The 14,570-nt window shown below is 36.9% G+C and overlaps 1 protein-coding gene and 1 long non-coding RNA gene across 51 annotated transcripts in view; one reads left to right on the forward strand and one right to left on the reverse strand.

Moving 5' to 3' along the window:
• The window catches only part of LOC114272984 (leucine-rich repeat receptor protein kinase HPCA1), a 46,506-nt gene that overhangs the window by 13,148 nt on the left and 18,788 nt on the right, over positions 1-14,570 (forward strand). For 42 of the 50 annotated variants that reach the window (XM_082868591.1, XM_082868596.1, XM_082868599.1 and 39 more), the window contains 8 exons: positions 96-257; positions 363-437; positions 814-885; positions 1,212-1,280; positions 1,464-1,538; positions 13,262-13,333; positions 13,500-13,631; positions 13,916-14,382. In XM_082868591.1, coding sequence (XP_082724717.1) covers positions 96-257; positions 363-437; positions 814-885; positions 1,212-1,280; positions 1,464-1,538; positions 13,262-13,333; positions 13,500-13,631; positions 13,916-14,382 — 1,124 coding nt within the window. The remainder of the gene's footprint in view (positions 1-95; positions 258-362; positions 438-813; positions 886-1,211; positions 1,281-1,463; positions 1,539-13,261; positions 13,334-13,499; positions 13,632-13,915; positions 14,383-14,570) is intronic. The other 8 variants (XM_082868600.1, XM_082868601.1, XM_082868576.1 and 5 more) reach the window with 1 other exon arrangement.
• On the reverse strand, positions 3,089-4,508 carry LOC114272989 (uncharacterized). Its single transcript, XR_003632905.2, has 2 exons — positions 4,116-4,508; positions 3,089-3,854 (listed from the first exon to the last, which is right to left on the reverse strand). It is a non-coding gene; the product is annotated as an uncharacterized LOC114272989 (long non-coding RNA).

The raw sequence follows: 14,570 nt of genomic DNA on the forward strand, positions 1-14,570 counted from the left end.
CTGTGCATGTACTGAATGTTCTAGTTTGGCTTACCTTTTATTGTGCAGTTTGCGCCTTGGCCTATAGTTCAATTGTTTCATTCTGTATTCTACAGGTCTCTGTCTTCCAACAGCTTCAGTGGACCAATTCCACCTTCAATTGGTAATCTCTTTAATCTTTATTGGCTGGATCTGACTGGCAATAAGCTTTCTGGAACAATCCCTGTCTCTAATGGGAACACACCTGGTCTGGATAAGCTGGTTAAAGCAAAGCACTTGTATGCCTAATCTCTCTCTCTCTCTCTCTGTATTTAAGCTAACTAAAAATCTATTTGTTGTTTATTTCCATACACTAATGACCTTAGATTCTTTGTACTATTCAGTCATTGTGGACGCAATCAGCTCTCTGGTGAAATCCCACCTCAGCTTTTCAATTCAAATATGTCTCTGATACATGTGTGAGTTCCTTTGGATCAGCTATTTATTCATGAGTCTCTGGTATGCACTTGAATGACAGAACAACAGGTTATGCATTTATGCCGTTTGCTTATCTGTATGGCAAGTATAAGCAACAAGCTTTCAGGGTGACAAAGAGAACAACATTTGTTACGAGAATAAATATTTTAAATATACATTTGAATGAATTCATATATAATGACAAGTCCCACTCAATTTTTCCTTTTGACAGTTGAGAGAAAGGGTGCTCTCTTCTCTTTTTTTAATTTTCAATTTATTTAAAATATGATGAGGAATGTTGGACTTAATTTCTGGGCATCCCATTTCTCTCAATCTGGGCACTAATTTCAATATCATCTTGTGAATTAATTTGAGCAGGATTTTTGATAATAATACACTCAGTGGCAAGATTCCTTCAACGATAGGACAAGTGCGGACTTTGGAGATATTGTGAGTATATCACATACCCAATTAAAATCATAATAAGATGCTAGCTGTGAATAATAATACCCATTAAACTTTTTGATTTGAGTATGTAGTGGCAATGCATTTGCCTGGATAGGAACTCATTGGTGGACCTATCCCATTGAACTTCAACACCTTGTACATTTATTGAGCTGAGGCAGACAAATTTTTTTATTTTTTTTTATTTTTCATTTTAAGCTTAGTTAAAAAAAAAGGCTTCTATACTCGTTTCCAGGAAGTTAGCTTATCCTGCATTAGGTTTTCAGCTTTACAGCCTTTACTATGAGAGCCTTTTGATTTTTCACTTTCAGGTTCTTGTCGAACAATCAACTCACTGGCCCTTTGCCTGATCTTACTGGCTTGATTTCTCTCAACTACATGTAAGTGCTAGCAATCTTGCTGACTTAGGAAAAAAGGCATCATGATTCTCAAGCATTTCATTAGTGGATGTCTTGTTAATTCCGTCTTTTCCTGCTTCCGAAGCTGATGCTTTTTTCCCACTATCATCTTGTTTTCATAATTATGTTCAATACATGCTACTTTGACCAAAATATTTCTTGCAGGGATTTAAGCAATAATACTTTTGACAAGTCAGATTTTCCTCCATGGATCGAAACCTTACAGTCTTTGGAAACATTGTACGTCTCTCTCTCTCTCTCTCTCTCAACAAACATACATGCATGCATTCACATACAAAAACAACATAGCAGAATTTCTTTGAACTATTTAAGGTTTGCTATTGGGGTCCTTTTCCATTATTTAGCTTTATTTAGGGCCTTATATTTTGTTGCATCATAGTGGATTAGTTATCATGCCTCTTCAATCATGTGTTTTGGCCTTCTCCTTGTCTTTTGAAGTCCTTCAACTTGAAATATTTCCTTCCTTACTATTATTTCCTTGGTCTTTGCTGCAGACAACAGAAACGTTGCAGTCAACTATTGTATAATGTTCTCAATTTTGGGTGAATGAACTTGTTTCAACTTCATCCAAGCATATTGCATTTCATTTAAGAAAATTATAGAAAATGTGCTTAGGATAGCCTCCACTATATACAACAATGCATGGCTACGCTGATGACCTTATAGACCTCTCAATTTAGGCTCTGTTTGGCCACAACTAAAAAAATCACATATTTTAATAAACTATCTCTAGTAATTTTTGTTTTTAAACTTTTCAGGTCCATCTTGTTTAGGAGGATCTATAAAGTTTAAAAAAATAATAATAATAATTTAAAAATCCAAAAAAGTTTACTAAAGATGAGATTTTTAACCAATCTTTTTTTTTTGGGTTTTTTTTTTTAAATAAAATTTTCAAGTTCCTCTAATCTAGCAGAACATTAGTTGCTAAAAAAAACAATTACTAAATTCCACCTAGTCTTGTATGTATATGGTGAACTTTGTTATCAGAATCTTACAATTCACGATTTGATTTGCAATTTTCGCAAAATAGATACGAATCTATGGGTGAATCTATTTTGGAAGTGATCTCTAGTGAATCGCACGATTCACAATCGATTCACGATTCGATTCACTTTTTACGATTCATGCAATTCTTGAAACTATCATATCCGACATATTTCGATTCTTTTTTTCTCTCTTTTTTTAATTAGAATGACATAATACAACTTGTAATAGTGTTTAGTACGAAAATAACCAATTGATGTAGGACGAGTAGGGATTACTTTCCCACAATTAGTGAGGCCGGGTTAAGTATACTGGTAGCAGCAACAATAGACTTGTAGGATTGGATTTGGTGAGATTTTATGACTGCAAATGTATTTAAAAAATGGGAGTTCAAGGGTTTGTAAAAGGCTTGGGTTTTAGGAATGAAAACACAAGTGTTTAAGGGCAGTTGGGTAGTTGGGTGGTTGTTGTAAGTACTGTGAATAGTGACGTGAACAGTAACCTTGCTGGATAGAAGAAGAAGAAGAAGAAGAAGAAAGAGAAAGAGAGAAGTGCTTCACCCTCACAAGGGATAGGCCAATCACACAAATACAATCTCAAATTTTCAAAATATCAACTTTGCCTGAATCATTGAGATTACACATTTATTTAAAGGCTAAAGGCTCTCCTAATTCTATAAGGACTATAACTCAAATTTAGAAACTAAAAATATATAGCAACTACTAATATTTTAGACCAACTATGACTTCCAATTCTACTTCAATCATAATAGGAAACTTTAATGACTTCTAATTCTACTTCAATATCAAAATAGGAAACTTGAATTTTTGACCACTAAGATTATTTTACACATAATAAAATTCATATGTAATAACCCATTTAATAATTTGACCCAAAATAAAATGCATGGGCAACCTTACAGCCCATGTCCAACAAAACTGAAATTACCATAATATCCTTAACTATTAAAACCTACTACAATGACATGAAGACTCAAAATAATTCCAAATTTTTAAATCTTGATATCCTAAATGTACTTCATGTGAAATTTCAAATTTGCTCTTTTTCTTCTTTCCATGATTTTCATCATTCTTCCTTGCATTCGAAAAAACTCGACCTCGAGTTTTATAATGTTGAAGTATAAGGAATATGGATTCTTGCACTTGCAACCATTCAAATTGATTGTTTTGAATGAATGATGAGAAAATCAAAAAGTTCAATGTTGTCATCACTCCATTGACCACATCAAATTTATTAGGAATAATAATAAACTCAATTAAGGGTGTGCACGGGTCGGATTCATCCATAAACCGTTATTCATCCGAATATGATCGGTTTGAGTTTATTGGAACCATTTTCGAACCACAAAACAGTCGAAATCGACCGCACAGCATACTCGTTTAATCGGATCAGTTGTGGTCGGATCAGATGGGTTGGGCATGTTATATTTTGGGCTCAGTTGATGGTTGTGGCCGAGTTTCAACAACAGGAGCAACAATATTTGCATCAACAGGAGGAGCATCACTGAGAGGTGGATCCATTATCTAGTACCTAAAAAATAAGTTAAATGGAATTACACTCATATAAATCCAAAAAATAATGTTAAATGACTTTGAAAAGCCTAAATCAAACATCAACAAATTATTTTGATTTGAAAGTCGTAAATCGAAAAATCAAAAAAGAAAAATAAAGAAAATATTGAGTACTGGAGTAAAAAACTAAAAATCAATTTTTAGACCGAAATTAAAAACTAATCTAGAATTAAAAACTAAAAATCAAACAGTACTAGAGTAATATAGAACCACAACATACCTTGTGTTCTTGTTAGTGCGAGATTCGGGATTGTTGAACTCGATTTAGAGAGAAGAACAGGTCTGGTTCTGTTCTCTCATGTTTTGGAAGTTGTGTTGCGTGACTTCACTTCCGCTGAAAAGGAGAGAGAGAGAGAAGAAGTCATCTTTTGGTTTTGCAGAGAGAGAAAGAGATGGAAAAGGAACCATTTTTTTGGTTTTGGAGACAGAGAGAGAGGGAGAAGAGAGAGAGAGAGAGAGAGAGAGAGAGAGAGAGAGAGAGAGAGAGAGAGGAAATAGTTTTGTTTTTTTGGTTCTGCAGAGTTTTCAACTCTTGGGAAGTTGTGTGACTTTTTATTGTTAATGATAGAGTTAGGTGAGAAAATCTCAGCGTGAGAGATTACATTGGGAATCCAAACATTTGTAATATTTTATGTATATATAGCGGTTTGGATCGGGTTATACGATTTCGATAAGCACAAATTTGATGACCGAACCATAATCCGTAAAATCTATATTATTTAGTCCACAGCCGACCGTAACTGTATGCAAAACTGTCCACGTGACCTTTGGATTGGGCGGGCCGTTCAGTTGGATAGGGTAGTGCGGTTCCATGCACACCCCTAAACTCAATGTGAATTTCATTTTTCTTGTGAAGAGCAAAATGTTTAGTTGCATTCACCTCATTTTCTTTGACTTCCTTGGCTTTCGAACCTTGATCATGACAATCTTTCATGCTTTCTTTAGTAAGCAAATTAATTTTTGTCTTTGTTTCTTCAATATCCTCAATGTTAGCCTCTTTCATAGTTTCTTCAAAATCTTTTACACTATCAACCTTTTGCTCCTGGATATTAGTCTTCTGTAAAACAGCAGCCAACAGTCCTTCCATAGATGCTCTCAATCCATTGAAAGTTGTTGATAGTATGCACATCACTCTTTATTGTTACAACATCCTCCTTAATTATTGCGAAATCCTTCTTTAACATCGAAACATCTTTCTTAGGAGCTCTATAATTTGTTAATGAGGCTTCAAACTTTCAATTTAATTCAATACTTTTCAACATTGTAATAAAGAAAGAAATTTCATCGAAAGATTGGTAACGAACAAGGTAGGATCTTGAAGCTCTGATACCAAACTGATGTAGGACGACTAGGGATTACTTTCCTACAAGTAGTGAGCCCGAGTTAAGTATACTGGCAGCAACAATAGTAGACTTGCACGGCTGGATTTGGTGGGATTTTATGACTGTAGAAGTATTTAAAAAATAGGAGTTTAAGGATTTATAAAAGGGTAGGATTGTGGGAATGAAAACACAAGTGTTTAGGGGCAGTTGGGTGGTTGTTCTAAGAACTGTGAACAGTGGCTTAAACAGTAACCTTGCTGGATAGAAGTAGAAGAAGAAGAAGAAGAGAGAGAGAGAAGTGCCTCACCCTCACAAGGGATAGACCAATCACACAAACACAATCTCAAATTTTCATAATATTAACTCTGCCCGAGTCATTAAGATTACACATCTATTTATAGGCTAAAGACTTGCCTAATTCTATCAGGACTATAACTCAAATTTAGAAACTAAAAATATTTAACAACTACTAATATTCTAGACCAATTATGACTTCCAATTCTATTTCAATCTTAAGAAGAAACTTTAATGACTTCTAATTCTACTTCAATATCAAAATAACAATAAAACCCATATATAATAACCCATTTAATAACTTGACCCAAAATAAAACCCATGGGCAACCTTACAACCCATGTCTAGCAAAACTGAAATTACCATAATATCTTTAACTACTAAAACCTACTATAATGACATGAAGACTCAAAATAATTTCAAATTTTTAATTCTTGGTGCCCTAAATGTGCTTCATATGAAATTCCAGATTTCTTTTTTTCTTCTTTCCATGATCCTCATCACCAATATATATACATGATTTGTTGTTCTTTTGGAGATCCGGGAGGTTTTAATAGGATCCAATCAGATTGAGTCAAACCCAACATGTTTTTAATATTTTCTTCTCATTTTGTTTTCTTAAAAAGAAATCATAATGCATATTTTAAAGATGTTTATGATTAAAGTCACTTGAAATATAAATTATCTATTGCTATTATATTGAAAGAAATATACTTCAATATTACATGGATGAGGTCTATTAAACCTAATGGTTCTACAAGTTCTTTAGTATTGGCTCATTGTTACTTGTAAATGTATATATGCTTATGAAATATCAGCATCGTTGTTACGTTATTGTTACTTGAAAATTGAGAATTTGTCTTTGTTTACTTTCTTTATTAAGAATGATTGAGAAGCAATGTTTATAAAAAGAAAAAGATAAGATAGTGATCTTACATAGGAACTACTGTTAATGTCTTACCTACTAGACCATGTAATCATTATTCAAAATAACATTTTCATTTATTTGAGTCTAAATATTTTATAGTTATAAGATATATTTAACAATCAAGTGTGTAGATATATTTTTCTAAGTAATTTAGAAAAAGTGACCGAATCTTTATGGTTCACAATTCGATTCGATTCGATTCGAGATTCGATACAAGGCCATTTCGATTCATGATTCAATTTACGATTTGACAACTATGATGGTGAATACAATAGAGAACATGAAGAATGTTTATATCTTTTCCCTTACTCCAAGTTGCTCAACATCGTCTTAAAAAAAAAGAAAGGCAAGTAGAACATGTGTTGAGGTGATAAGGAAGGGTGATTTCCATGAACTTAACTGATGATATGACTTTAAATAGTGCCAACTAGTGGAAATTGATTCATGTAGCTAACCCCAAGTAATTGGAACAAAGGCTTGTTGAGTTGAGCTGGAGTTGGTATGACTTCTGACATGACCTGACTTTTTTTTTTTTTAATCAGCAAAATGAATCTTTGTTGATAAGAATCAAGGATAACCTTACATCATACATCAATAAAGAGGATACAAAGATCAAAGGGTAGTGCTATAAGCATAACATCATAATCAAGTTATCCCAACTAGGTTGGCACAACCGAACATGTCCAATCATTTGCAGCACCAACCGAAAACGAAGGTTGAGGAGAAATCAATCAAGAGATAGAAAACAACTAGTAACAAGGCTGAAACAAATAACAGAAAACAACTAGAAAACTTCAACTGATGCACAACTCACAGAAGGATCACAAACCATGCACCTGCTATCTTCTATGAAAACACCTTTGTCTCTAATGGAATATAGGTTGTGCACCAACTCATTAAGAAGCACCGACATGGACACATGACACAGATACTTTTAGAATAGGAAATTATATTCATATATTTTATTCTAATTGGATGTAATGGGCTGTAATGAGCTGGTCCATAATTTATGCCTTATGGTACTTTTATAATTATGCTTTATTCTTAATATAAAAGGGGATGAGGTTTCTCTCATTCTCTATCTCTATCTCTATCTTTATCTCGTTCTCTTCTTTAAATTTACATAGTATCAGAGCCCAAACCCTAGCCTAACTCTCGTTACCCTTCTGTCATCCCTCTCTAGCACCACTGTCAGCAGTCCTTTCTTCCCTCCAGAAGTCCAGTCGGCCACTGTAGACCCTTCAATGGCCACTGTGGACCCTCACCCAGCCCAAACTGAACCTCTGACAGCCTTACCCAGGCCTTCGGCCGTGCGCCTGGGCTCCCCGACAACCTATTCGGCTTAGTCGGCAGCCCCTCTGGTCTTTTAGGGGCCTATTGGCAGCTCCTCTGGCTCTCTTGGCCCCTGTTGGCTTTTCTCTTCCCTTCTAGGCCTCTGTCAACCAACCTCCAGATAGGTTTCTTCTGTCTCCTGTAATGTTTTCACCCTGGACATCGTGGTAGTTGTGTCTTTCCTTCCACTATTATCTTCCGGGTTTGTAATTGGCATTGTGTTTGAGAGTTACATAGTAGAGTATCTATGGCAGATTCCTTTAGTAAGTCCACTACTTCTCAACCATCTAAGAGTGAGAGTATCTGTGGCAGATTCCTTCCACTATGTCTGATACCCTTAACCAGAGACTTAAGATCACCACCTCTCTATTCAATGATCAGAATTATCTAGCCTAGTCGCAAAGTCTGACTATTTTTTGAAGAGCAAAGGGAAGATGTGATATGTTGATGGAAGGATACATACATTCAGTATCACGGATCCTAGTTATGACTAATTGGAAATCACCAACTCCCTAATTATGGGTTGGTTGATGCATTCTATGGTACCTGAGATTGGCGAGGGCGGCTTGTCTATAGATACTACCCAGGATATTTGAGAGGCTGTAGCTACTACTTACTCCAGGAAGGGAAACTTCTTACAGGCTTTCGAGTTACATCACTCCATTGAAAGGTCGGTCCAAGGTGAGCAGACTATCCTCCAGTATTTTACATTCCTTAGAAATGGGTGGAAGCAGCTTGATCACCTTCAAGATTACAAACCGGTCTGTCCCACTGATTCTGTTGGTTAGCAAAAATTTGTGGCGCAAGAGCATGTCTTCAAGTTCTTGGAAGGCCTTAATGTGGAGTATGATCCGGCTCGAAGCAGAGTACTTGGCTTGGATGTGCTTCCTTCTCTCCAGGAAGCCTTTGCTTTTGTGCAGAATGAGGAGAGTCACCGCTCTGCAATGCTTCCTTCTGCTACTACTGATTGCTCGGCCTTGGTTTTTGCACCCCCTCGTGATGGAGACCGTGTGCCTTGTGGTTCTCGTCCTTCCTCTGAGAAGGATAATATTTTCTGTGACTACTGCCATAGAGCCCAACACACACGAGAGACGTGGCAGAAGCTACATGGGACTCCTTCTGGTGGCCGAGGAGACCGTCCTAGTCCTCCAGGGGGTAGGTCTGGTCAGACTAGAGGTCGAGGGGCTAATGCTTGGGTACATCTTGCAAACACAGTTGAGCAACCATCTTCATCTCCCATTGTCTTCTTTGCTACTGATGTTTTGGGGTTATTTTCCTCGGATTTTGAGATTGCTCTTTGCCACTTGCTAGACCGTCGAGCCTCCACTTCTGCTACAGGTGTACCCTCTTCTTTTTTTGCCAATTCAGGTAGCTTGGCTTCCTTCACATGTGTATTGCTATCTCATATGACTATACCATGGATTATTGATTCTGGTGCTTCCAACCATATGTCTGGCTGCTCTAATTTATTCTCAGAGTATAAACTCTCCTCAGGTTAGGAAAACGTGCGTGTTGCTAATGGTACTATTTCCTCTGTGTCAGGGAAAGGTTTAATTCATGCCACCTCTTCCCTTCCTTTGTCCTCTGTTCTCTATGTTTCCAATTTTAGTGTTAATATTTTATCTTTGAGTCGTATTACTCGTGATTTAAATTGTAGCATGACGTTTTTTCCTGATCATTGCCTTTTTCAGAACCTTATCACAAGGAAGAGGATTGGCAGTGGTAGAGAGGAACATGGTCTCTACATTCTGGATCAGACAGACAAGCTGACTCATTCTTCTATTCAGTTACCATCCACCAAGGAAGACTTTGGCTGTGGCACCATCGCTTATGACATCCTTCTTTTTTGTTACTTAAGCATTTATTTCCTTCTGTTTTTGAGAAAAATAATGTGTCAAATTTTCAATGTGATTCTTGTTAATTTGGAAAACATCACATAGCCTCTTTTGCTCCTTCTATTAATAAAAGTTCAGTTCCATTTTCTTTGATTCATTCTAATGTATGGAGTCCATCTCGTTTTGTTTGTGTCTTTAAACGGTTAAAAATGGTTTGTTACTTTCATAGATGACTGTTCTCGAGCAACTTGGGTATATCTGATGAAAGATAAAAGTGAGGTGTTTTCTGTGTTTTAAAACTTCCATAAAATGGTTTGTACTCAGTTTGGGGCGGTTGTCAAAATTCTACGTTCTGATAATTTAGGAGCGCGGGGGGGGGGGGGATATATTGATTCTGGTCTTGCTAGTTATTTCGCCACTCATAGCATTATTCACCAAACTTCATGCACTAATACCTCTCAACAAAATGGTGTTACAGAACGAAAAATCACCATCTCCTTGATGTGGCCTGTTGTCTATCTTTTAAGATGCGGGTTCCTCGATCCTATTGGGAGGTAGTGGTTCTTATTGCTGCTTATTTGATTAATCGTCTTCCTATCCAAGTCTTTCACAAACAAACACCTCTTCAAATTTTGTCTGGGTCTACCTCTTCTGGGTTCTCTATTTCTCCTAAGACCTTTGGTTGTGTTTGCTTTGTCCATAATCATAACCCCACTCGTGGTAAATTGGATCCTAGATCTCTCAAGTATGTTTTTTTGGGTTATTATGCAACCAAACCAAAAAAGGTTATAAATGTTATCATCCTCCCACTCGGAAATGGTTTGCCTCCATGGATGTCACCTTCTTTGAGTCTCAGTCTTACTTTCTCACCTTCCCAGTGTCACAGTCATCCCTTCAGGGTGAGCCTTGGTGTGAAGAGATTGTTCCACTACCGCCAGTGGTTAAACAGATTGAGAGTGATGAACCAGCAGTTGTTGTGGAAAAGGAAGCAGGCAAAGTTTATGTTAGGGACAAGGATCGACAAAAAGTCACCTGGATGCAAGAGACTACTTTCTTTCTTCTACTGCCAACTTCTCTGGATGAGTGTCCTTCTCTCCTGAAAACCTAGGTACTTCTGATCCTACTGCTCTTATTCTTGAATTTTCAGGTCTTGATGATCCCATTGCTAATAGGAAGGGGGTTAGGTCATGCACTCAGCATCCTATTACTAATCATGTCTCTTATTCTGATCTATCTTCCCCATATAAAGCCTTTTTGTCTAAAATTTCTTCTTTGAGTCTACCTACCAATTTTCAGGATGCTTTCTCTAGTCTTGTATGGAAACATGCCATGATGGAGGAGATGAGAGCTCTCAACAAGAATGGCACGTGGAAGTTAGTGTAGTTATCTAGAGGCAAAAATCCCGTTAGGTGTGAGTGGGTGTACACTGTAAAACACAAAGCGGATGGTTCCATAGAGCGGGTAGAAAGCAAAGATAGTTGCTAAGGGGTTCACTCAGACTTATGGGGTAGATTATAAGGAGACATTTGCACCGGTTGCTAAGATGAACTTTGTGAGAATACTACTCTCTCTTGCTGCAAATTTGGATTGACCACTTTATCAGTTTGATGTGAACAATGCCTTCCTTCATAGAGACCTAGTAGAAGAGGTCTATATGGATATTCCCCTTGGTTTTGCGGATGATAAGTCCAAAGGTAAAGCATGCAGGCTTCGGAAGTCACTTTATGGGCTAAAGCAGTCTCCTAGGGCTTGGATTGAAAGATTTGCTCAAGCTATGCTGAAGTCAAACTGATCACACCTTGTTTGTGAAACACTCCTCATATGGTAAGACCATAGCTCTTACTGTTTATGTTGATATTGTTTTGACAGGGGATGACATTGACGAAATCCCTCAGTTGAAGGAATACTTAGCCAAGGAGTTTGAAATCAAAGACTTAGGTAATTTGAAATATTTTTGGGCATTAAAGTAGCTAGGTCCAAGGATGGCATCTTCATATGTCAGAGAAAGTATGTACTTGACTTGTTAAAGGAAACTGGAATGTTTGGAGGTAGACCATGTGATACACCTCTAGAATTGGGCTAGAAACTAAGTGAGGATCAAGAGGGGGAGCCAGTGGATAAGGGAAGATACCAGAGACTGGTGGGCAACCTCATATACTTATCTCACTCACGTCCAGACATTGCCATTGCAGTTAGCATGGTTAATCAGTTTATGCCTGCTCCTCGAACTTCCCACTTAGAGGCAGTTATGAGAATCTTGAGATACCTGAAGTCTTCTACTGGAAAGGGTCTCTATTTCTCAAAACACGAACATTTCGGTGTGGAGGCATTTACTGATGCAGATTGGGCTGGATCAGTCACTGACAGACGATCAACTTCTGGATATTGCACATTTGTTAGAGGCAACCTAGTCACATGGCAAAGTAAGAAACAGAATATGGTTGCTAGATCTAGTACTGAGGCAGAATTCAGGGCTATGGTTCAGGGTGTATGTGAGTTGCTACGAATTAGACTATTGTTGGCAGACTTGGCGATCCATCAGACCGATCCCATGAGATTGTACTGTGACAACAAGACGGCGATCAGCATAGCTTATAATCCCGTTCAACATGACAGAACTAAGCATGTTGAGATTGATAGGCACTTCATCAAGAAAAAACTCATTAGTGGCACCATATGTTCTCCATTTATGAAGACTGGGGACCAATTAGCAGATGTTCTCACCAAAGGGATAGAGAGTAAACCATTTCATAACATTTTCAACAAGCTGAGCATGAGAAATATCTTCGCACCAGCTTGAGGGGGAGTGTTAAAATAGAAAATTATATTCATATATTTTATTCTAATTGGATGTAATGGGCTGTAATGAGCTGATTCATAATTCATGCCTTATGACACTCCTGTAATTATGCTTTATTCTTAATATAAAAGGGGATGAGGTTTCTCTCATTCTCTATCTCTCTCTTCTCTAAATTTACAGATACGACACGGACACACAGACATCCCAATTTTCAAGAAAATTAGGACATGACACATGTGAGGCATGCACAAAATATATATTTATTATATGTCATATATAAATATATCATTCAAAAATAATAAAAAAATGTAATATAACACTTATTCTATAAATTTACATTGTTTTTTTTCTTTTATTATTGTATTCTAAGTTATTTAGTTCAAACTTATAATTAGTTTCATGTGTGTCTAATCCATGGAAACCTGTGTCCTCCGAGGGTCCGGATCTAAAAAACAATTTAAAAAATAGAACACGTTTTGACGAGTGTCGGACACATGTCGGGAAGTGTCCAACGAGTGTCATTGTCTAACACAAACACGACATGGACATGTCACCTTTTTAGAAGTGTCCGTGCTTCTTAGCTTGATATTGTACAAAGACTAAATTTATATTATTTTTCATTCTCTTCTATTTTTTATTTTTTGGGTGAGTCAAGTTTCTAGGATTTTGTGAGAGAAGTTTGAAAAATGAACTCACTTATTTTCTTTGTTGATGTCAGCTACCTAAAATTTTAAGGTAAAATTGATGTAGGCATCAATCTTTCAATTTTGTGCTTGCAATTTTACAAAGAGCTTCGGCTAAAATGAGAAGGTTCAAAGCACTACAATTATGTTTCTGCTAACATTTTACTTGCAGAGTGATGGAAAACACAGGACTTCAAGGTCAAATTCCAGTTGCCTTCTTCAGCCTTCCACAGTTAATGAGAGTGTGAGTATCAGTTTAATCTTATATATTGCATTTCATATAATCATCTAGAAGCAAAAGTAATAAAATGATGTAACCTCCCTGGGTTCTAACATTATTGATTCTGAGTTGTATATCTTACATCATGCCCACTGTAATCAAATCAATTTTCTTTGGCATGTCATGTCAGTGTATTGAGGAACAACCACCTTAATGGCACTTTGGATATCAGGTCCAGCTATAGCAACCAACTGCAACATATAGATTTGCAGAACAATTCCATTGACTTTGTGCCGGGAATGCGATTTAAGTCTGAGTTAATGTAAGTAGTAAGACAGTTTTGGCCATTCCCTCAGTAAGATGGTGTCAAAGAACTAAATTAGTTCCTTTTCTGGAAGTTATATACCTGTGTGTTTGGATAATGGATTTGGATAAGGATTTGGAAAGGGAAAGGAAAAGGCAAGGGAAATGAAGAAAAAATTTAGCTTATATTTCATTCACTGCTGTAATCCTACGTCAAATTTATGATCCAAACACAGCTGTAATCTATTTGCTGTTCTTTGCTCTTTTCATTTTATAACCTCACTTTTCTATTATTTTTTGTAGACTTGTAGGAAATCCAGTTTGTGAGAGAAAACAAGGGATAGAACCATACTGCAGCATTCAACAGTCTAATTCCTCATATTCAACACAACCAAATAATTGTGTGCCCGTTACCTGCAAATCAGATCAAATATGCAGCCCCAACTGTAGATGTGCCCTTCCATTTACGGGTTCCCTAATCTTGGCAGCTCCTGCCTTTGACCTAGGAAACTCAATTATCTACATGTCTCTCGAGAATTATCTGATGAGTTCTTTTCATTCCCATCAACTCCCTGTGGATTCAGTTTCTCTGAGTAAAATTTCATATAATCCCCCTGTGCTAAGATTAAAAATGTTTCCACATGGTGTAGACTGTTTCAATCGAACAGGCATTTCTGAAATTGGGTTTGTGCTGCACAACCTAACTTCCTATCCTGGGAAGACTTTTGGACCCTTAGTTTTCATTGCTGATCAATATGTGTATTTTGCAGGTATAAAGTATATACATGTGAGAGAGAAAGAGAGCGAAAAAAGAAACATACTTACATCAATGCTATGAAGCACGGGTACTTCGAAAAATATGCCGTACCCGTACCGGGTACTTACCGGCGTACCGTACCTCGTATGGTACTTCTGCATACGTACCGGATACACGAAACACGTACCCAAGTTTTTTCTT

This window comes from Camellia sinensis, chromosome 5 (assembly GCF_055761805.1).
Source record: "Camellia sinensis isolate YWXY chromosome 5, ASM5576180v1, whole genome shotgun sequence".
NCBI lineage: Eukaryota > Viridiplantae > Streptophyta > Magnoliopsida > Ericales > Theaceae > Camellia > Camellia sinensis.